The following is a 25229-nucleotide window of genomic DNA, read 5'->3' on the forward strand; positions in this document are numbered from 1 at the left end:
CTTGTGTGTCCACTTACTATTTTCATGTTGTTTCAAATCCATTCTCTGCTATGTCCATGAAATCACTACCCATGGAGGTAGATGTGTTATTTAATCAGAGCTGCTTTATTTATTTTCAAGTTTTTTACTTTAGAGAGAGGGTGAGAGAAAGAGAAAAGAGAGAGAGAGAGGGAGAGAGAGAGAGAGAGAGAGAGAGAGAGAGAGAGAGAGAAACATCTACTTCTTGTTTCACTTGTTTATGCATTCATTGGTTGTCTTGCATGTGTTCTGACAGAGGATCTAATATGCAACCTTGGCTTATTGGGATGATACTCTAACCAACTGAGCTACCTGGCCAGGGCTGAGAGAAGTGTTTTAATACAATTTTAGTTCAAAACTAAAGAACTTGAATCAAAACATTTTATTTAAAGAAACATTTGCCTGTCATTTTGATTAAACTTAGTCCTACTAGCCTCAGAAAAAGATCAATATGAGTGATAACCTAGGGAATTTTAAGTAAAAAGTGAAACAAAAAGTAAAAGAACATGTTCTTTCTGCAATACTGTCAATAAATATAATTTACTTTTATTTAGAAGAGGGCTAATTCAAATTCTTCATAAACATGGCTGTGGGGAGATTTCTAATGAAACAAATATTGTTGAGGCATAAGTCCCCTGAGGGGGAAATTCATAATTTCACTTAGAATTCTTTTTCCTATAAGGCTATCACATCCAAAGCCAGCACAAAGATTAAACCTGTGAGAAATGAATGTCAACTCCCTCCCTGAACCTTTTTTTGACATTTAAAACGTCCCTCAGCTTCAGAAAATCCATCTTTGCCTGAACTCAGAAGAAGGGCTCTGGGCCTAGATGTTGACCAAGAATTATATAGATTAATGTTTTCATCTTTGTACTTTCATCTTTACAGATTTTTGAGGGTTTCATTAATTTGAGGGAGGTGAAAGTAAACTGAGGGGAAGTAATGTATTAATTATTAACTATTAATTAATTTCCCCCTCTATGACCATGGGAAACTAACACATACAAAAATTATCATCTGAATTTTCTTTACTATAATTTAAATTTTTTCTCTCCTATTTTTTCCATTAACTAAAAATATGCCCAAATAGCATTACAGGAAGCACACCCAAAGGCTGTGTTTGCATCTTTATCTTGTTGTGGACAGTTTTTTTGTTTATTATTATCATTAATATTCCTGAGGATAATTATCCCAGGTCCTGGAAGAGATGGGAGGTGAGGGAAGAGTGGAATAAATGTGTGCTAGGCCAAAGAATGGCCCCACAAATATGTCCTATATTTCCTACGGGGGCAATCTCTTAAAATAACTTTGAAGTCTTTGATTAATTTACCAGATAAATCCACTGCATGTAAAATGGCATCCTCATGAATGCAATGTATTAATCTCTAAGGTTCCACTGGGGCCTGGAACTTTGAGCTTTGCTATAAATTACACCACCTGCTGTAATGCTTTATCTCACACACATGATAGAAATATTTTTTCTGAACTGAAAAATTAGGACTAAAGTAATCTTTAAATCATTGTGACAATTTTTTAACTGGGAAAATATTTCAAGTGTTGGTAGAATTTGCTATGTAAAAATCATGTTACCTGTAAATATTCCTATTCTTTTTTAATCATACAAAGATTATTATTAGAAAGTAGGGTGCAAAGCATTTTGTTTCATATGCTTTAAAATCTGATCAATTACTTTAAATGACCTACATGCTCAACTCATGTTTCTAAGGAAAGCATGACCGCCTGCCTCATCTATTCTGTCTTTGAGATTAAAATGTGCCATTTACTTCCATTAGAAGGATAAAACGGTGGAAAATCTCGAGGTTCCACTAGTTAGAAACCTGATCCTGGGGAGTCAATAGCCTCATTTTTCCTCTTTTCATTTAAAAAATACTTATTTAGTGAAAGAGAAACACTTCTCATTGCTGGTGAGTGTATTTCCCCAGGACTTCATTAAACCAAGTAATGGGATTGGTGTTTAAATGATTAAGTAGGCATATAAGCTTTTGCAAAAAGAAAATCTAATTAAGACAGTGCTCATAGAAATCAAGACACTAACAGTTTGATAGGTCTATGAGAGGTTTATGCAAACGTGAGGCAGTATTATTATCACACACACAGTGATGCAATGTTTTGATGAGCTTTTAGAGTTATAAGTATGCAGGATGTTCTATGTTATAGGTTCTGGAGTAAAACTATTCTACTCAGCTTATCTTTATCTTTTTACAAGCTCTCTGTACTGTTTCAGAAGTTAGAAAACAAGCCATAATTCCTAGAATCTACTTTCCTGTTGACAGGTATATCCCTCCCCCACACCCGGCCCCCCAAATAAAAAAATCATGGTCAAGTTTGGCAACCAGCATGAGGCATGGGGAGGTCAGTGCAGAGCCTCGTGGCCACTCAGTTGATAGGCAGTTTAGAACCAGTCCACAGAATTCTACACTCTTCCCCATCTGTAGCATGTCTGAAAAATAACACATGGAGCACAAAGTTTGATAAAAATATATTTAAAACAAGCAGGAAAAAAATAGTTTGGGCCTTGAGGATAACTTTCATCATTCTTTTAACCAAGTAGAGTTAAATTATACAGATTATGATTTCAAGTATCAACTTATAAAATGTGTGATAAATCAGAAAGCAAACAAGAGGACTCTTTTTTTTTTTCCAGAAAAATGTATTTGCAATTCAAATGTTCATATAAAAAGCATAAATTTTAAAAAGTTCATAGATGTGTGTTTTTAGAAGTGTTATGGTTTTGCCATTCATTGCAATTACATTCCAAAATGTGTAGGATGGTCCACACTGCACCGTCCTATACTCTTGTCACACTGAAGTCACTCTCATCACAACTTCTCCTGAGCTGTTATCTTCTGACAGGTCTTCATGGGGCCTCATTCGATTGAACAGGTGTAATAACATGTAGCCACATTGAAACCTCGGGGAGGTTAGCTGTGTGGGGTGGACCAAGTTCCTGTTTCTCAGAGCCGTCAATGGCAACCATAAAGTCCTGCTTGTAGAAGACTCTCCCCGGCTACTTTCTTCGATGTCTGTGGCTTTGTCATAATTTAGTACATCCCAATGTAAGTTAACAGCTCGCCAGCGCTTAAATACTCTGTAAACTGCAGCTCCTTCGTGGACAATCAGACCTAAAATTCAAAGGAAAAAAAATCAATTTCAAAGACTGGTCATAGCCCAAAGTTGAGAATGTTATTTTGTATGCAATTAGGAATGAAAGAAATAGTCAACTCTTTGTTACTCATCTTCTTTAAAAATATGGTATTCTGACCACTCAAGTATTTTGGCAAATGGCAAACCACTAACCATATTATATGGGAACAATCAATATTCAAAAATTAAGAGTCCAATACCATTCAGAGAATGTAGTTATCGTGGATATAATTGACTTGCTTCATTATGGCTCAGAACATACTCTGGGCATTTCATTGCCTTAGGAGAAACATTGGATTCATTTATTCACTCAACATGTACTTAACATATATTTCTTGAGCCAAATAATATATCTGGCCTTGATCCCAGTAGACAACTAAATTTTTGGAAAAAGGCATATATTAAGGCCAATGCCATCTCCCCAGTTCCTAAAACAATGCCTGACACAAAAGGAGGTATGATATAGCTTTTTGTTATTTTTACTCTCCAGACAGTTCAACAAAAATTTAGTAGGCACCTACTTCAAAGCTTTATGTATATTCTTTCACTTGGTTCTCAACACAGCCTTATGAAATAATTACAAGCATGTTCCCTGTTTCACAAGAACACAAAACCCCAGGCAGGTGAGGGAACTTGCTCAAAAGCAGATGACTAGCAGCGGTGGATCAGAAATTCAAACCCAGCAGGCTGGCTCCAGGGTCCTTGTCCTTCACTGTCCCACAGTGAAGTGGATGTTTTCTGAGATAGACTCTTGGGAGAATAAACTAGGCAATACTAGAACCTTAGAGACCACAAAGTAGTAGTCAGTGAATCAGATATGGTGCCCTGAGACATGGCTTCATGTCCATCATCCACCCAAGGTCTCATCACACCCTGCATTCTTCACCAGTTATATTTCACCATGGGGTGCCAGAGCTTTTGAATTTGTGACCACCTCATAAAAGGAGTCCCAGGGGTGGAGGGATTCAGATAGAAAAGTGCGGAGGAGCTCTTCTCTTTTAGGAGGTGGAAATTCCAGTGAAAGTTGATGGAGAGGCCAATGAACTCTTTTTGTTTTTTTAATGGAATATCACCTGAAAGTAGAATGCTTCAGGTAATAACCATTTTTTTGTTGTTTTTTAAATATATTTTGATTTCTTACAGAGAGGAAGGGAAAGGGATAGAGATTTAGAAACATCGATGAGAGAGAAACATCAGTCATCTGCCTCCTGCACATCTCATGTGCCCCCAACCAACATACACGCCCTTGACCAGAATTGAACCTGGGACCCTTGAGTCTGCAGGCCATGCTCTATCCACTGAGCCAAATCGGGCTAGGCAACAACCATTTCTTAACAATGAGTTTGAAAATGAGTAGATCTACCTCCTCAACATTTAGAATCTTGGGTATATGCCCTCAAGAAACTCTCATAAATGTGAACAAGGAAGCATATTCAAAATGTTTATTTATCTATTTGTTTGTTTTTCAGAAAATAAAATCACCACAATCTCCAAGTCTATCCTTAGAACAGTCTGTGGTGTATGGATCCAAGGGACTTCCACAATGAAATAGTAAGAAACATGGCCATGGTACTAACATGGATACACCTTAAAACAACAGTGCAAATCTCAAAGCCACAGTTTAAAAAGAAAAAGAAAGTTTTAGAAATAAATGATTAAAGATATAATCTACACCTTATGGATACAGATATATATATGGTAAATAAAAGTATAAAACATGCATGAGACTAATAACCATTAAATTCATAGTAGTGGGGAGGGGAAATGAAGTGAGATCAGGTAGAAACTTCAAAGGCTTCTAACTGCATCTCAAATGTGTTTTTTAAACTGTTTGCTGGGGATATGGATGGTCAACACATTAGCCTGTATACTTTTTATGTGACTGAATAATTCATAATTTCAAAAATCACAGAGAATGAGAAAAATTGATGTAAGATGGACTAGGTGAAGTAGGAGAGACAATAAGGAGGTTACCCATATAAATGTGAGAATTAGAGTGGTGGCAGTAAGGAGAATACTGAGGGACTATCATAAACTTGTCAGAAGAAAAATGGACATGAATAGAAATATAAAGAAGGGGGAAATCAGAGTCCCACATTGTTAAGGCTCGAAGAAAAGATGATTGAAAGAATGAGTACAGCCGAAACCGGTTTGGCTCAATGGATGGAGCGTCGGCCTGCGGACTGATGGGTCCCGGGTTCGATTCTGGTCAAAGGCATGTACCTTGGTTGCTGGCACATCCCCAGAGGAAAGTGTGCAGGGGGCAGCTGATCAATGATTCTCTCTCGTCGATGTTTCTAACTCTCTATCCCTCTCTCTTCCTCTCTGAAAAAAATCAATAAAATATATTTTTTTTAAAAAGAAAAAAGAAAGAATGACTATAACAAGTAAGGGTTTTAAACAAGTTTTTGATGGGAGATTCTTTCTTTTTTTTAGACAACTAAAAATGCATACAGTCCAAAAAATAAAAATGTCTTCAACCCAGTGAGTGTACACCAAAATGATATGAGGAAAATTAAATATCCATTAATCACAGCAATTCCAAATCATTGTTATGATCAACTTCTTTTTCCTAAGGAATCATCAGAGTTGGCCCAACTGAATGGATGATTTTGGGAAACAGCCAGAATTAGAAGCACGACTACCAGGCTTTAATGGATGATTCTATTATTAGCTTTCTGAAAGCTCTGTGGCCAGTGATTTAACTTTTATGGTTCTATTTTTCCTCCTTAAAATGCAATTGTAATACATAATCTATATATTCAGCAGAATAGTATGAAGATAAATTGGAATTCATCAACTAGCACTCAGATTTCCTCAGAGATGGTAACTATATAAATACAAGATATGATTATTAATTAAAAAATCAATAGTGAATCTATGTGGTGAGGAACATTCATTCACACTAATCACAAAACCATTATAGCTTGCAGCAGGTTCATTGTAGATAAGTGCCAAATAGGGGGACAGCTTTAGCAGGGAAACCACTCATTTTATAAAATCTTCTTTTTTTTTTTTATTGATTTCCTCTGAAAGGCCAGAAATCAGATCTTTCGCTAGAGCTTAAAGTCACTTTCTTGACATACTCTCCTGGGTAGCCTTTTTCTGAATACATAAATCTTCCCAGTGTGCAGAAATAAAACCCACAGATCTTCATAGAACATTTTGAACCAAATTTAAAGAGAGAGAACTACTCGACGTTTTCATGAAGACACAGCCCTCTTAAATTTCCAGCTCTTTCTTATGTGCTGCTTAATTGCATTTCAATTAAGAATAATGCTTAGATGGTGTTTTATTCTCCATGAGCAGTCAGAATTACTTATTGCCTTCTAGAAGCTTAAATTTTACTGAAATATGAGTAACTCTATCCCACTCCCAGGATTGTCCACTGTAATGGAACATTTTCTTTCTATATATTCTGGAGTTGGAGCAAATGCTCTCTGTACTAGTGGTTATGAGAAGACATGATGACTGTGATCATTTAAATCCAGGGGTAAGCATTCATTCAACTCTAGCTCTTATGTTGGAAAACCCAGCTACTCAAATCCATATTGCCATCCTTTCTTACTGATCGGTCTCCTCTAGTTTCATAATGGGAGCTCACTTTCTCCAGTGGCTGTCACTCTCTGAGTAATACAAGTTAAGCCTTAAAAAGGATTTATCACCTTGACATTTTAGGTCATATGAGAACAGGCTTAAATTTACTTTTCCATCTGAGTCACTAAACCTGAAGGAAAAATCAATAATTTCTATAAAATGCAAAAAGTATTAAATACTTTAGGATACTTGCTACATTGTAAGTGGCATGGATATCAACAAGGTGCGATTTATGGGAATTTGGGGTTTTAAGAGTTGAGCTCTGTGTGTGTGATTGGTTTTTATAATTTTCTTGCCAGTAACATTTAATTGGAGCACCCAGTTATTAATGTGAACATTTTTGTTAGGGAATTATCTTTTAAAACAAAGCAGGACTAAATAGTTTCTGGTTTCATTGAAATAAAAGCAACTGTTTATATAGGTAAAAGATATCCCAGATTTCGATGGTGTATTAGTTGAAATTCTTATATAGTACTGGAAAATGAGCTAATTATGCACAGAAATGATGGGGCAAACTATTAGGTACAAAATTTGTGCATGCACTTGAATACATACATACACACACACACCATATGTCTATGTTTATTTTAAAACAAACAAATGGTGTATTATAATTAACAGAAACTTTCAACATTTTTTAACAAATAAATATTTTGATATTAATGACTAAAGCACTTTTCAAACTTTTATTTCTTATGTTACTAGTCTCAGCTTTTGTCCAAATAAGCTTGGTTATTTTCATAATTTAAAAGCCCAATTTTTATCAAGGATATATTTTGATAGTCAAGCACTGTGCTATGTGCTTTACATGCATGATTTTATATCTTGATGGCGACTTTACAAATAGATACTGTGATTGAACAATTTCATGGTTGAGGAAATTGAGACCGACAGAGATTTAACTGGTCCAACATCATGAAGATATAAAAATTAGAGATGAAATTAAAGCTCAAATCTGACTATAAGCAAACATTGAGTACTATAGTCCTACTCATGTTAAATGTCCAATGTAAGGTAGTCTCTCCTAGTCATACAATGATGACCAACTAAAAGAGATCTTGCTATCAACTGAAAGTAGGTATTTCCCTAAAATTCATGCTGAAGCCCTAATCTGTGATGCAATTGTATTTGGAGGTGGGATCATTGGGAGGTAATAAAGATTATATTAAGTCATAAGAGTGGGGACCTGGTGATGGAATTAATGTCCGTATAAAAAGTGAGAGAAACACGAGTGTTCTCTCTCTCTCTCTCTCTCTCTCTCTCTCTCTCTCTCTCTCTCTCTCTCTCTCTCCCCCCCCCCCCACCCCCTACTCTGTTGTGCATACATGGAATGGCCATGTAAGGACATAAGGAGAAGATAGTTATCTGCAAATCAAGATGAGGCCCTAACCAGATGCTGAATCAGACAGCACCTTGTCCCTAGACTTCCCAGTCTCCAGAACTGTAAGCAATAAATGTTTGTTCTTTAAGTCACCCAAACTGTGGTATTTTATTTTAGTAGCTCAAACAAGCTAAGACAGACCTTGTAGATAAACTACATCACCCTCATTTAAAATATGAGTCAATTAAGTCCTGGAGACTGTGGCTTGGGCAAAGTTATGCAATTAGTTGCCATTTTTAACATCCTTGTGGGTCATTGTCAGTTATATCTCTAGGACTGCCAGTAAAACAACTCCTTTCTTCCCTCCCTCCCACAAGAGGGAAAGGGATGTGAGCCTTATTTGAAGGCAACACTGTAAGTGGTGAGAGCTTCATCTGGTGAGCTACAACCCCCTTGAGCCTTCCCAGGAAGTTCAAGGCCCTGATGAAACCACAGAGAAACACAGGTTAAAGCCCTGTGTGCTGTTCAATCAAAAAGGCTCTTGGAAAAGCGAAAGAACTCGTAACCCCCAACAGATATTTGGCCTGAAAATATCTTTGATTGTGAAAATGTCCAAGATTTATAGATTAATTTTTACTATTCTCCCTTGTCAAAGTTATTCCTCTCTCTCCCTCTCTGAAATTTGCACACAACCAAACTCTACAAATATTACCCTGTGTCATTCCTAGAAGTCAAGGTGCACCAAAGAATGATCACTTTGGGTCCCATTTGATTCCGTTTAAGAACAGTAGTTTATAGTCAATCTCATAAAGTAGCCCCACTGTTGACATCTTAATTTTCATCCCTACTCAGAAGACTACAGCATGCTTAGACCAAAGAGGATTAACTGAATGAGACTTTGGTCCAAGATACCCTTTGTTGCAATCATCTATGCTAGAATGTAATAAAATGCATTAATCCTCCTGGCACATTTTTCCAACTGACCCCAAATTTAAATGCCCAACTATCTGGAAACATAGATGTGAGTATAGAGGTGATGATTTTAAAAGTCACTCCTCCATTATTGAATCTTGTTAATATAAACCTGGGGGGGGGAAACCATAAGTCATTGTTGCTATGTAGATTGAATGTTTTTGTTTGAGTAAACTATGGATGAAGCTTAAAGGAAAAAACAAAAACAAAAAACACCAATGAAAAACATATAAAACTTAAAGAGATAAAGACTGAAAACAATACACAAGTCATCACAGAAGTCACTAAGCTCACAAAAAAAGCAAAGCTATAGTAAACTGATAACTTAAAAGCCAAGTCTCTGGAAATGACAATGTCCTGATTGCATATGGAAATTTTTGTGAACCCCTATCTGAACAAATAATGAAAAGAAAATCCCACATACAATGCACTTCCATCTATAAAATATGGGTTGATTTTTCTATTGTTGAATGTAAATTTTAGATATACATTCAAAGAATCAAGTTGAGAATGGCAGACTGTTCACGGGAGCTTAATGCTTAGAGGCTCAACACTCAAACCACCAGTAATAAAATTTGAGAGAGAGAAAAAAAAAAACATTATAAGGAACACACATTATTCAGAAACATCCCATGACATGAAAATATTTGGCATTAGAGGTTGGGTAATTTCCAAATATTAATGATCTAGCCCCAAAATAGATCACAGAGCACATGAAGAAATGACAATTGAATAGTGAAGACCTTAAATGGCTGTTTCTCCAGAGCACACAAAAGAAAATTCATGGCTGTTGTCCTATGACACTGCCACTCTCTCTCTCTGCCCAATGAAATCTGCCTTCATCAGGTTGATGCAAAGAGCACATTTGTGCTGCATCTTTAATGGTGGTGACATCACTGGCTGGGAATAGAACAAGATGGCAAAGCCAAATTCCAATAAGAAGTGCAATATTTTACTAACTAAAAGGTCTTGATGTAGATTGGAATTGCTCTTGGACCTGCCATCCTTATTTCTCTGAATGACCAACCCCCAGTTCAAGTCAGCTGAAACCTGAGCGTCACCTAGACTCCTCTATTCTTTTGCATTCAATTCTGCTGATTCTGTCTACTTAGTAAATCTGAGGGGGAAAAAACATCAATCAGAGAATCCCCTGAAAGAAGCACTCTCCAACATTTGCATGATGAAGTATTAAACATGCTTCAAGATCCAGATGCTCTCATCATTTTTTTTCTGACTCACTCAAAATTAATTACTCCCTCCTGCCTTCTACCTCTCCACACAAGAGACGCCTGCACTGTTTTACTTATTACCCATATTGGAACAATTTGTTTATATGCCTGTGAACCTCGTCAGCTGTGTGCTTCCAGAGGACAAGGAACCCTATTCCTACTTCAGTGACTAGTACACAGTAGGAATTCAATAAATCTTGACTCAATGAGAGGAAATGAGAGCTAGCCATAATTGGAATTTAAAGGATAACAAGAATTAACTTTATCTAGTTGTGACTGCCATGAAAACAAAGAGAGATCGCAAGTATTATTCTATGAAGCCTGAGTACTATTTTGATCTCAGGAACAAACAGATGCACAGTACAAGATTAGAGATGGAAAAGGTCCATATTTTATGACAGTGGACTTGGGTCATGGGGAGAAGGTGATGATGATGATAGTGAATGTGTGTGTGTATACACACACGGAGGATCTAACAGGAGTAGAAGAGCTATAAAATTCTCTACAAGGATTTGTTTTCAGTCCTAATAAATTATAGCAGCCTCCCCCATAGTTTTGTTGACCTGATCATTAAGTGTTTGCCTGCATCAACTAATCCCCAAGCCACAGAGTTACAAAATAGTTGCAGCTAGGCCTAAAGACTATAAGACAGATATGGATTCCAGACTAAGTGGGAGAATAAAAAAGATGCTGCCTCCTCATCTGACCACTTGCTTTCCTAAAAAGCCAATCTATCACTTAATCATTTTAATGATTTATTTATTCCTTAGTAGATAAGAGACTCCTAACCTTTTGATTACTAGCCCTGGAGCACTAACATACCATTGATATATTTACAGAATATTCATCAAAAGCTTCAAACTTTATCATATATTATAAAACACATGATGTTAATTTTTTTAAATATTAAAAAATTCACTAGAGAGAAATGTTATATCATCATTTCTATCCAAACTTGCTTGTGGTCAAGAAAAACTACAGATATAATCATTTCAAAAACAGTAATAAAGGAACAAGCCCAATACTTTAATAGATAAAAAAGATATCCTAGAGTTCTCATAAAACTAGGAGTGTGGATTAGAATCAGTTTAATTTCAGATGAATGCAACTTCAATCCTGTCCTTTAATTCCAGAACAGACCAAAGAAACCACATGGTTTGGCAAAGGGTCCATGGTTAGTGTCCAAGCCCAGAATGAGAGCCAGAACCTAGACACCTGGTCCAGTGTGCTCACTCCCCAATCACTCAGACTGCAGCAGCCATCCTTGGGCAAACCCAGTCCTCACTGTGTCTCTTCAGCCCAAGGGATATTATACCAACTGTGAAGTAGCGTGAATCAAAATCCCTTTTCAATAAAACCAGATGTGGGGCTGTTAAGTTCTCCTCTGGCCTTTATCCTCTTGGGTACATTGCAGCATTTGGATAGGAGATGGGAAGATTACAGTGACCCTCACAATCCTATATACAATAATAAAAGGGTAATATGCAAAATGACCCTAAAGGAGGGATGACCAGAACAATTGCTGGGCCAGTCACTATGAGGCACAATAACCACCTCTTGATTCCCTTCCCCAGCTGGCAGGCTCTGATTGCCCGATGGTGAAAAGAGAACCAGGGGTGGGTGGTGGGGGGTACAAGTGGTGACAGACCAAGGCCCCTGCCCCACCCATCACCCCACACACAGAGGGTGACCTGCAGCGGGGGCAGGGCTGGTGAGAGGGTGGAAACAGCCAACCTCTCAGTCCCTTTCCCTGGCCATCAGGCACTGATCAACCAATGGCAAAAGGAGAAATGGGGGGAGGGGTTGGCACCAGCTATGGACATCTGGGAAGATGGCCCTGATCACTGGCCAGGCCGAGGGACTGTACTCAGGCATGAATTTCTTGTGCTGGGCCTCTAGTTATAATAACAAATCTCTCTGCAGGCCCAATGTAATAGTATGTGGTTAAAAAAATGATCAAAATCCATCTTGTGTGTTAATTAAATCTATTTGGATCAGTAATCTACTTTGCTATATCTCCATTTACTGCACACACTCTAGTATATGAACCAAAGCCAGTTCTTAGAAGGGAAGTAAAAATAAACACAATGCATTTTCCCTTTTTTTCCAACAATGGACAATCTACTGCAAACTCACAGAGCACTATCTTCAGGGTAAAACCAGACATGTATTGGCTGTTTTATTTTTCAGGGTGAGAATAATATCTTTAAAAATATAAATTGAAGTATCTAATTAAAACCTGCTTATCTTTGTTTCATTTCTTGTGGCCTTATTTTACATTTCTCTTAAATCATATAGGCTGTGTGTAAAAATTCCAAATGTAAATAACATTTCTAACTCTTCCATTTAATTTACAACAGTCAGGTTTATATAATTGCAAATATTGATAAAAATTTTTAACCTGAATATAAAAATGCTCAGACCTCCTTAATATTTTATTCTGTGATCTAGCAACTGAATGTTTACAATTCTCATAACCACTCTCTGGAAAATAGTAGAGTCACAAACATAGTCAAGTTGCACACATACACATATGTCCCCACATGCACCCAAAGTGAGATCACTAGAGCTTTTGTCTCCTGACCTCTCAGCTGCTCTCCATGATCATGGAGGATGCATCCCTGATTCTTGGATGTTGTCAGCTTCCTAGACCCACACACTTCAGGTCCCTGTAGATGATAGCCAAACCTGGTGTGCCTAACCCTTCCCTCTGCTGTTCCTCCCTCACTCCAGCCTAGAACTTTCCTTTCTACAACCCATTCCCAAGTACAAGCTCTGAAACTACCACCCATTGCTGACAACCACCATCTCCAATGCCTCTCACTCACTGACTTTCTTAATTTCAATGTATCCTGTCCCATCTCCTGAAGAGTTTGAGCCCCTGGAGTGTGTAGTCTCTCCCCACTCTCCCAGCTTTTTTCTGGCTATGGCTCCTTTCCAGCAGCTGAGAAAGCACACCCCATTCTGTAATCACACTCCCACCACTGGAGGTAAAAGGCAAGGCTGATCCTGCTGCTGTCTTCTAGCAACTCTGCCTGCAAAATCCCATCATAGCTCAATCTCACCATTTCATGCTCATCCCATTGGGTAAAAATACACAGCCACATAGCCTTGTGGATGGGGACCACTCCTGCTCTCACCTCAGGAGGGCGCTCAATTTTGCCCAACAAAGTCTCTTAGCTCAGCTTCCTCCCCCAAAGCTCACGAGGCTCCCACCAGAGTACTCATTGACAACACATGAATGGATATTTCTGTATTCCAATGAAGCTTTATTTATCAGCACTAACTTTTTTTTTTAACTTTCTTTTTTTTAAAAAAAATATATTTTATTGATTTTTTACAGAGAGGAAGGGAGAGGGATAGAGAGCTAGAAACGTCGATGAGAGAGAAACATCGACCAGCTGCCTCTTGCACACCCCCTACTGGGGATGTGCCTGCAACCAACGTACATGCCCCTGACCAGAATTGAACCTGGGACCTTTCAGTCCGAAGGTCAACGCTCTACCACTGAGCCAAACCGGTTTCGGCTATGAGCACTAACTTTTATATTTGATGTAATTTTCATATGTCATAAAACAAAATTCTTCTTTTGATATTTGTCAACCAATACAATATATAAAACCCATTCTTAAGTCATGGGCTGTACAAAAACATCCCTGTGCTATTTATATTTCTATTCTGCACTCCAGGCTTTCGACACAATAAATGGCCAAAAGATGACTGACACCTCTTTGGCTAAACTGCCCAAATTGAGAGAGATGGCTCAAAGAGTCACACCATGTCCTAGGAAGAAATAGAAGGCAACAATAACAACATATTTGGTGAGCTACGCTGCTGATTATGCTGATATTTCTCCAAAAGAACTTGAACTTTACAAGGCCAAAGGAAAAAAAAGGTATTGGGTTGAGTTTTCTCTTCAGAGGAGGCCCAAAATGTTTATTTGCTTCAAGAGACCATGAAAGACGAGTAACAAAACAAATTCCCTTCCATTTTATTTCCTGGGGTTTTAAAAGCAGCAATATCACCACAACTAACATGATAATAATCTTTAGAAAAATTGGTAAACATCAGTATGACTAAGACATACTATAGCCTGTAATTTGTACCTCCAGAGCAAAGAGATAATAATAGCCTACATCTCAAAACATATAAAGAATACACATTTGTTTCCTCTCTAAGAATTTTGAATTACAAGCAGGCACTCTGCCTCTCCCTCCAAAGGGCCTGACCAGGATGTGCTCAGAAATTAGAAACCTAAAGGACCAAGGCTGAGGCTGGTGTTGAAGAACAGACTTCTGACTGCCTTGCGTCAGAATCTTTGTATAAATGAAATTGTGGCATTTCCTGGGACAAGAAGCTCACTAAGATATTCAGAAATTGAGAAATAATGGCCTGTGCTTATAAAGGAATTCTGTTCTAAGAAGTCGTTCCAAATAAGCTAGCAGAACATGCAACTCTGGGAACAGTCATGGCTGCGAGGTGACAGGCCCCTTCCCTTCAGCATGGCCAACCTCACAACCCAGTCCTCAGCCTGGGACAGACTTTGAAGGGAAGCCCAGAGGGGCACTGGGCCAGAGTGGAAGGTTTCTGTCCACCCTGCACTAACTGGCAGCTGTGCAAAGGCCTCCTAAGTAGCCAAATTATAGCACTGAATGAATGAAGGTCCCTGATCAAATTGTAGGTCAGGACATGGAATCATTTCCTGGAGCAAAGGTGACTGATAGCCTTCTTGTGTCAAGAGGAAAATTATGATAGAAAGATTCAACAAAGAAATACTGGGTGAATCAACTTTCCTAGTTCTTTTGCCCAACAGTGTTTGAGTTTGTGTGTTTGTTTTTCACACCCTTATGATGCTTGCAGACTTATCCATATTAGTGCTTCCCCTTGAAACTCAGAATGAGACAAGGACAACACCTGCTGCAATGCATTTTCTTGCACTGTAATGAAAAGTGCCAACCTCCCATTTAGGCAGCTTTCTGCATCACTCTCTGTGGCTGAATGCTGACCTGTTGACATTCAAAGCTGCTTTTCTGAGTGAGCTCAGTGCTCAGATCCCAGAATTGGTGGCGGTGGTGGCAGCAGCTATGGAGGTAGGAGGGGTGGAGTGTGATGAAAGATTGAATCTGGCTTCCAATATTTTGTGCTTTTAAAATATTGACTGTACACAGATTGGAAGCCTTAGCATAAAACTTGCTGGCAATTTTGAATTGGGTGAGGCAGGTGTGGGGGTGTAAGCAGCTGACAGCTATTGTCTCTACTCCCCACAGGGAAAGTATTTTCAATGTGGAGATGGCTCGAGTCCAGTCACACTGGATTCTGTGGTCCCAGCTCTCCTTAAGGAAGGTAAGGAGAGGCCTTACTCTATCAGACATCCACAAACACCTCTGTGCAGGACAGCACTGGAGCGGGCCCTAAAAAATGCCGCCAACATCCATGTTCTCCTGGTAACCTTATATTTTCACTTGGAATATTTAGTAATTTTGTAGATATCATTTTATATTTATCTATAAATATTTGGCAGCTTAAAAAATGCTCTCTCTCTACAATGACCCAAGGGAGGACATTTTGCAGATATGGCCGACCACCGCCCTTTGAAGCACATTCATCTATGTGGTTGCCGACCCCGTGTGGTGGCTATGCAGGAACTGGGGGCTCTCCTGTGCTCTCCAGCCAACCCATTTTTTTTCTGCTCTAATTTTGGCATTTCCATTCCAACGCTAATCTCTTTCTAACTTTTGCAGTAAATGTATTTTCATCTAAAATACTTTAGAAAATATTGTCAGGTTCTGAATCATGCTGAGTGAGAAGTACCAGAGACTCTGGAAATTTTAAACAGGAGGGAGTCTAGAAGTCATATTTTGCTTGGAATGCGCTAGAATTTTTTTCTTTAGTTGATTTACTTTCTTCATTATGCTTTGCTTAAGCTAATTGCTTTGTGCTTGTGGACAGTGAGCCATGGGAAGAAAGATGGCCTGAAAGCACCATTTCAGGAGGAAACGACCTGGCATCAGGCAGGCAGACAACTGGTCACCCTCAATGGCAAGAACTCATTTGTGGTAACGGAAACTCTGATTATCCTAAAATTATTTGTCACACTTCTTCATCTTTCCTCATCCACTATCAAAGAATTAGGAAATGCACATTTAAAATTTTATGTCCATAAAATGTTAAATAAGGTGTTCCTTTTAGCTGCTTTGCCTGGAGGGGGGGAAAAATAAACGAAGTGAAGTAATATCAAAGGCAAGAGAGAAACATTAACTTGGCTTTTAAAATGTAAACACATATCTGATATCATCAGTCTAAAACCATAGGAATATGTTGTGTTTATTTATTGTCCTGAAGTTCTATAATGAAATGTGAATAAAAGTTACCGACTGGAAACTCTAAATAGTTTTCCTGTGTGTACAAGTTTCTAAGTGTCTTTAGCTAGATATGTTACCAACTATGAGGAACAGATTTTCAACAGGGCTACAATAATAGTGATAAAATTCACATGGATTTTTAAAAATGTATTTAGATTCAATATACAGTAAAATAAAACTTTATTTCGGAGAATATGGCATTTCTGTTGAGGAGCATTTTTTCAGTATTGACTATAATTGATACAGCAAGAAGATATTTTAATCAGATCCTCACTCTGGTACAACTCTATTTTTTTTTTTAATTCCCTAATCATCTCTGCAGCTTTCCAAAGCAAGACAGCATAAACAATCATAATATACTTTATTCCAGTACTTTAAGAGAGCCCTGAGAAATAGTTGTGGTTCCTGATGGGAAAAGTGTGTGTGTGTGTGTGTGTGTGTGTGTGTGAGTTTGTCTGTGTCATGCTTGTTTTAATTTGAGAAATAGAAACATACAGAAAACAAGCATTAACAGAACCAGCACTTTAGCCACAGAGCCAAGTGACTGAAAGAAGCAATTTTTCGTAAAGCAATTTCAGGGATCACTTTCAACAACAAATAGAAAAAGGGATAGATTGAAGCATGAAATCCCTTCAGTGTTACAGTATAACAGAAGAAACTGGCCAGGATCTCCTAAGGGCTCGGGGGAAGGCAGGGTTTGTGAGAGGTGCTGATCTCTGACTTCGATCACCCCTGCTGGGTTTCATTTTTCAGAAAAAAATAAGTGGCGTGTTAACAACACAGATCATTGGTTGTGTCCCTGCATATCACACCCCTGGCATCGAAAGACATCAGGCAGGGTGACCTGCATATTCACATGGCCCAGTGTGGCCACTCTTAGATAAAACTGCCCTATAGACTGAAATAGTCACAGAATTAATTAAGAAAAATACTATAATGGTGTTAAATATAGTTGCAGCTAACAATGGCAACATAAAAAAGTGACATCTAGGCTTGTCAAGGTATGGGGAAATTGGAACTCCCGTGTATTGGGAGTGGGGAGGTATAAACTGGTAAGCCTTTTTAGGGTGCAAAATGTTAACATGTGCACATTACTCAAACCAGACTTTCCACTCCATGGAATCTGGCCTTCAGAAATACACAAGAGGATGTCCTTCACAGCATTGTTCGTAAAGCCAAAAATATCCATCAACAGAAGAAGAAAGTTCAAGTAAATCACATATATTCGTTCTATTGTGAAAAGAGATCGAGATCATATTGTTGAATAAACACGACTATAAATAAGTTTTGATCCTGCTTATATGAAAAATGTGAATGTTAACCTAACGAAAAAGAGCATCAGGATGCTGAGAGGGGATGTTTCTTCAAATGGTCCATCTTAAACTTCAGAATTATAAATACAAAGGTGACTTTTAATTTGAATCTGTATATATTTACATGGACAAGAAAATTTTTAAAAGAACAAAAGTAACCCAAGTTTTTAAATTGTGTAATCATAATTAATTAATTGCTTCCTTTAGTATCTCAGAGAAGACTTTCCAGGCATGGACTTGGCACCACATTGTGGTGTTAATGAGATTAGGTGTAAGCACTGCTGTATCTATTTCAGGAATCCCACTAATAGGGTTTCAGTTTCAGTTCATTGCTTCTACAAGAAACTCAACTGATCTCTACACTACCAGACACTAAGTGATTTGGATACTGCCCTCCCTCTTCAGATGCAAGTGAATCAAATGACTCCCTGTCCTTATGGCCATCACTTAGTCCCTCAGTCTTTGAGTCACTCAGAAGCACATTCCTCTGTGGCCCAAACTTGCTTTGAATCGCAGGACCAATGGAAGTGAGAGCCTTCTACTTTCTCTATGTGCAAAGTGCGGAGTAAAGAACCAGATGCTGTATGTACCCAGTGCCATCTGCCAAGCACTTGCTCTTCATTTCTGAGTTTGCTAACCTTCCTTTGTCCACTGTGCAAATCTTCTTGGGAGGGAATCTGTTTTGCTTATTGCTTCTCCCTAAATTATTGGCCCTGGGCTACCACATTTGGGTGGTTTCAATCTTTTACCCTGTTTCCCCAAAAATAAGACAGTGTCTTATATTAATTTTTTCTCCCAAAGTTATGCTAGGTCTTATTTTCAGGGGATGTCTTATCTTTCCATGTGCTATGTCTTATTTTCAGAGGATGTCTTATTTTCGGGGAAACACAGTAGATCAGTTTTCCTGGTACACAATGATAGTCTGAATGCCACCTATTTAAATATTTCAAAGAGCTCCCCAAATATAATGTAAAGTGTTCTCTTTGTCTACCTCCATTTCCATATGCCATGTCTCCCTCTTATGGCTCTCCATCTACCTCTTCACCACCACCATCTCACCGTAAGTCCCTTTCCTTCTCTTAATCCTCTTGAACTCATTTTCACTTTATTCATCTCTTGTGGAACAGTTTCTTTATCATGTAGGAAACACAACCTACTATATGGACATGATGCAGCTTGTTAATCAAATTTTTATGTATATATCATTCCATTACCTAGACATCTGTCCAATATAGTAGCCACTACCACATTTGGCTATTTAAATTAAATTTAAATTAATTTAAATAACATTAAGTTTAATATTAAATTACTCATTCTCACTAACCACATTTCAAGTGCTTTATAGCCAAATGTAGCCTGTGTCTATGGTACTGGACAGCACAGATGTGCAATGTTTTCATCATTGCAAAATGTTCCATCCATCGGACAGTTCTGATTTAGATATTTCAACTCTAATAGTACCCAGACGCTTGGGAAAATTCAAAACTAAAACAGCAAAAAGAAACTGGGTCTCAGGAAAGCAGAAAACTTATTAATAATGAATGAAAGCAACAACAGGGTGTCTGGAAATAAGTAAATAAATTTCCCATGTCAATAAATTTTCTACAAATACTGACATTTCTATTTAATAATCCAATAAGACTCTCTTCCTAAACATAACATACACTGGCTGGATTATAACAATTTTTTATTGTGGAATAATCTGTAGATTTTCAGAATTACTATTGAAAAAGAACATTTATGAAGCTGCCAACCTGCTCTTCTCACTTAGGTATAAACAAGTCTGAAAGCTTGGATGGATAGGAATGTAGGAATGTTTTCAATTACTTTAAAGCCCTCTGAATGGCGAGCCAGTCTTGCATCCTCCAACAGTGACAGGAGACCATCTCCCCATTTGCCAAGCATCTACTCATCCCTCAGCCTGCTTGGCTCTCACTTCCCTCCATGAAATCAGCCTGCATCCATCCACTCCCTACATACCACACCCCAGCGTTAATCTCTCCCAGCTTTGTCCAACCACCATCTCCTGGGCATACTCCCTACTGTGCACAATTCACTGCATTCTGGTTACTTACTTACACGTCTGACTGTCTTGCCTATGGGCTAGACGCTCCTTGTGGGCAGGAAAGTTACTGAGTCTTACTTTTATTCTCAGTCTCTAGCATGATGTCTGGCACATAGAAAGCGCTCAATATACATTTATTAAACTGAACTGAGCAAACTGGGCTCAGAGCAGTAAACCTGCTTTTCATTCAACTCTGACTTGAAGTCTTGCTGTCAGGAGTATTTGAAGTATAATCAATATAATCTACTTTGTCACTGTCTACACTTAATTAGCAAACATTTGAATGAATCTGAAATGTTAGCTATGATCTATTTGGCTATTGTTAGCCTCCCTGTATTTGTTTTCTTTACTATAGTAGTTTCCTCATTTCTTAGGGGGGAAAAATGAGATTTTCTGTGGGCCCAATCAGACTAAATAATAAGATTTCCAAGTAAAATCAAGAATGTTGTTCAATCTGGATTCTTTCGTATTTTTATTTTTATTTTTTTAATAAATCTTTATAGTTCATATTATTACAAAAGTTCCTCATTTTTTTCCCCTCCACCAGCTTCCCACCCACCTTCTGCCTTTTCCCCATTCCCCATTGTCCTCATCCATAGGTGCACAGTTTATATTCAGTCTCTTTCGTATTTTTAGAATATACAAATAAATAATTGAATAATGGCACTTATATTTGATGAAGCAAAAAGCAACAGTATTATCAATATTTAAAATGTATATAAAAATTTACTCTCCAGGGTATCTCCAGGAAAATGTCCATTGGTTTTTGTTCTTAAGAAATTTGAGTTTATAAAATGGGAGAAGCCTATATTTCAGAACAGAATTCCAAATATGTGATATATTATTGAAAGATCAATTAGTTCAAATATATGTGGTTTTTAAAGCAGAATTCTAATATTCCTGATTAAAAATCTGGCATTAGCAATCAAAATTTGAGGAATAATACACTAAATTCAAGCTGTAGAATTTAGGAAAATAATTTCCTGACCAGAAAACACAGGGCCCTTTTTAGTTAATATCAAGAAAGTCAACTGGAATTCTTTTTCCCCTCTAAGTTGGATTGGGAGCCTAATGGTTCCTTTGCTTTTTACCTCTCCTTTGAATATTAATGGGACACCACATTAATGCGGAAACACAGAAGAAACACTATCTCTGAATATGTTGAGGGAGTTGTAGAATAATTTTGTAATTCTCTTTATTTAGAGCACTACCCTAGAGATTACATTTGTATAGAGATTTAGCATTTCCAAAAGCATGCATAGGCATTATCACACTTAATGCAAACTGTTCATATACATGATTAGCTCAATTATTCAGGCAACATCTGTTCAGCTTACATATTATTCATGACATTTCTCTGCCTTCTTTTTTTCCTTTCTGGACTGAAATTTGATCATTTTCTTTCTTATTAGCTTTGTACTAGTGACAAAGGAGAAAAATAAGATAAGGAGAGGAAATTCAGGCTGATCATATTTTAAAATTTATAGAGTTCTTTTAGAAAAAATGACTTAGAATATAAAACTGTGGCTGAATTAAGGCTCTGGTAGAGGCCATCATTTAAGTTATTTAAATTATTTCAATGTTTGTGATTTACTCAAATGCCCTTAATTTACAACTTGCAATTAATAACATTACTTATTAGTCATTATTTTCCTTATTTAGGCCTGTGAGCTAGGGATGATTGCTCCCATTTTTGTAGGTGAGAAAACAGGGATATGGACAAAGTTGATGTGTCTAAGCAGAGGCCAGGATTAGAGGCCTCATGATCTGATCCACGCTGAGCATCCATTCCCTGAAAGCAGTGCATATGAGAAGGCCTGGGAGGCTCCTACAACACAAATAGGCCTGAAGTTTTTGACTGGGAAGGTCTAGGGTGGGGCCTGAGAGGGTGCAGATGCTGTTACTACTGGTAGTCATCCGACCACACTTTGAGAACCAGTTTTAAAAACCATAGCTGCTCACCTCAGCTCTTTCCACATCCCCCTAACTGTAAACCACATCCGAGCAGGGAAAGTCTCCTTGGTAGAGTGTTGCCCTCCCCATTCCTGCCCCCCGTTGTCGACTGGTCGCCATCAAGGCGCCTGGGGCACCTCACACGCCACATAAACACTGTGTGTATGAGTCTTCTCTCATTTCTCAGGGAAACAACAGATCAGTCAAGCGTGGGTTCTGTTTAAGCTAAAACGTTTGATCCTTTTTCTCTTTTAGGCTACTAAATTTAATAAGCAAAACGAAGAGGCACAGGACAGCAAAGAAAACTGCCCCTGAGTCCCTGCCCCCAGGGGAATCTGAGTCATCATGCCATGAAGTGAGACCTCCAGGAGTGGGTCCTCTCCCCAAATGCACATCATCACCGCTGGCACCCATCAGTGCTATCCCAGCTTTGTGAAGGGCGACTGATTTGCTCTTATTCCTTAGAAACAAATGACTATCCTTCCATAACCCACCCTAAAAAATTTGACTCCTCCTTCCTTTACATTGCAAAATTTGTCACTTAAAATGGGCATTTTCCTGTTCACTTTTTTAAACTACTTGGGAATGTAGATGCTATGCTTTCAGAGAAAGGTGGCCAGGTGGTAAGGCCCCAGGTAGTCATCAGTTCCCTAGAGAACCAAGATTGTGCGAACCACCACATTCTACATCACATCCAACGGGCGCAAATGTAATAGCTGCAAGAAATGGGTTACTGACAGTTTGTTAACGTGTAACGTCATGGTCTTACCTATGCACACTAGATCCATAAAACCATACATTCCATAGCAGATTTGAAAAAGGATGTCCTTCCTCTGCCACACTGCATAGGGGCTGAAGGCGGACCAGAGGAGCCAGGTCACACTCGCTATTAAGAACAGGGATCCTAGGATTACAGCAATCATCTGAACTTTCTCAACCAGTGTTATAGAAATGCTTTGCCACTAAAAGAAAAACAGAGGCATGTAAGAAAAAAGGTGCTGTGTATAATTTGAAAAGCAAAAAAACAAGAAAACAAAAACCATTGTCAGCCCCATGTTTCTCTTTATAATGTTAGACCCTTTTCAATCTGATCGGCCCCCAAAGGAATTTCCCCATTTCATCCAAGCTGTACAAAATAGAGAAGGAGATAAATATTAATGAAGTGCCTTAACTGCATTATTTTCAGTAATTCGCCATTCTGTAAATTTAATCTAGTTTTAGTCCAGATAACAGCACCGACAGCGAATGGCTGAGGAATATTTGGTACCTGGGAATTACATTACCATCTTTCATGCATGCAGAGAATTAAAAACCCTGAAGGAACACAGGGAGGACACCTCGGTGTGGAAGTCTGTTTTACACTTATCTTATTTGGCTACTGCAACAAAAGGAATTTCTTATTTTGTGAGGAAATGTGAAAAAAAAATAACTAGGTGAAATTAGCAAAAGCTGAAAAGGCTGTTTAAGGTAAAATACTAGAATAATTATAAGGGAACTATAAAATGTTATATTATCTGTTATTTATAAATTTCATATACTCCGATATTGATTTTTAATTATAGGTTAATCCACGAGGCCATTTTTGTCAAGATTTAGAATTTGTACACAAATGGAGAATCTTTGAAACTCACAGACTGTATAATGTTACACTACTCAATGGGGAAGGTAATTTGAGAGAATTTACAGTACAAATGATGAAAAAATGTTTAAGGGTTGACTAGAGATAATTAAATAGTCATGTTCTCACTTTTGTATCATTGAAACAGAAACAACACTAAAGTTGCTTCCATGGTTTGCCAGTAAACAGTGAAACACAACCTGTAGAATTGAAAGAGCTCTGGCCGTTGCAACGTATGGCGTGTCAGAATTCCTGAACAGTTTAAATACCTTTAAAGCCAAAGGAGCTTAAGCAACTGGGTGAATCTGGTATTTTCTTAAACTCTTTACTTACCTGAAGTCTGAATATGTGCACCCCCTACTCTATCACTACCCACAACTTCCCTCTCTCCCACTGTGTCACTGTCTCTTCCATCATAAAAATTTTCATATACTATTTACGCATTTGACCAGGCATATTCATGATACTCTTAAATTCTACATTTATGAAAGATTACATATCAAAATGCATGAGAAATATTTAATTTTCTAAAGTCATTTGTGTGTTTTTTCCCCTTTATAAAACAGAACCAATAGACAAAGTTTGGTGGAAATTCTATAAAAAAAGATATTTCTAACCATCTCAAGGCAAAGATGCATTTATTGAAAAATGGTTCTTGCTTTTCACAATTCTGAAGGAATAATAATTAACCTGGATCAACATTATTTGATCATTACCAATCAACCAAAGTTGTATTTCAAGCATGTATTTGAAGTCAGCTTTTCACTTCTTGCCTGACATAATTTTAAGCACATTAATTTCAAACTGCTGGGCATTTGAATTTTAAACCATTTTAACTTTGGTTTCACCAAACAAGTGTGAAGTGTCTGTATCAGCTGCTTTTGTTTAGTTTTGATGCTCACTAAAATTTGCATTGAGTACACATCCACATGGTAAGCAATACAGAAAACTACTTCCAACTTGCACCCACCCTGGAATGGGTACTACCCTGTCTGTATGTATTATGTCACCCTCTATCAATTTATTAAGCACATCAGATAGATGAAAACACAGCATACGTTTGAATCCATGAGGCAAAGGTGTTTGCCAGTAATCCTTTATATCCAAGCTTCATTACAAAATTTTAGTGGAGTTAAATTTGGACAGCTCATTAATATGGTTAATTATATTTAGCTTCAATTAGGCTTACTAATTAATTGACCCAAGACTGCCTGCATGCCAATTCAGTAACAAATGGTGGCGGGAGGCTCTAATAGACACTTGGTGGGGATGATTTGATGGATGCGGCGAAGCTGTCTCCTGGGACACAGGAAATTGTGGTGGCTCAGTCATCAGCAAGACTCTGGGAGTTTATTGGGGGGGAACCTCAGGTGGCAGGCTTCTGACACGTGAGGCTTAGCTGTTCCTTAACAGAAAAGGTGAATGATTAAAGGGACAGACTTACTAGGAAAAAGACGTTGATGGTGATACCAAATTTAAAATGGCTTAAAATTCAACTACCTGGCAGTTTGGAATCAAATTTATGTCAGGAAGCAAAAAAAAAAAAGAACTCAATGACAGTACACTGGGAAAGCTTAATTGTTTACTGTAATAATATCATAAACATAATTTCTCCT

General features: G+C 37.9%; 1 protein-coding gene across 1 annotated transcript in view; it reads right to left on the bottom strand.

The window, feature by feature from the left end:
• Positions 1–2502: 2502 nt before the first annotated feature.
• MARCHF11 (membrane associated ring-CH-type finger 11) overlaps positions 2503–25229 on the bottom strand; it is an 82512-nt gene continuing 59785 nt past the window's right edge. The window contains exons 3-4 of the mRNA XM_036410828.2: positions 22765–22957; positions 2503–3161 (exon numbers count right to left, since the gene is read on the bottom strand). Coding sequence (XP_036266721.1) covers positions 2839–3161; positions 22765–22957 — 516 coding nt within the window. The 3' untranslated portion in view covers positions 2503–2838. The remainder of the gene's footprint in view (positions 3162–22764; positions 22958–25229) is intronic.

This window comes from Pipistrellus kuhlii, unplaced genomic scaffold (genome assembly GCF_014108245.1).
Source record: "Pipistrellus kuhlii isolate mPipKuh1 unplaced genomic scaffold, mPipKuh1.p scaffold_m20_p_4, whole genome shotgun sequence".
Classification (NCBI taxonomy): Eukaryota; Metazoa; Chordata; class Mammalia; order Chiroptera; family Vespertilionidae; genus Pipistrellus; species Pipistrellus kuhlii.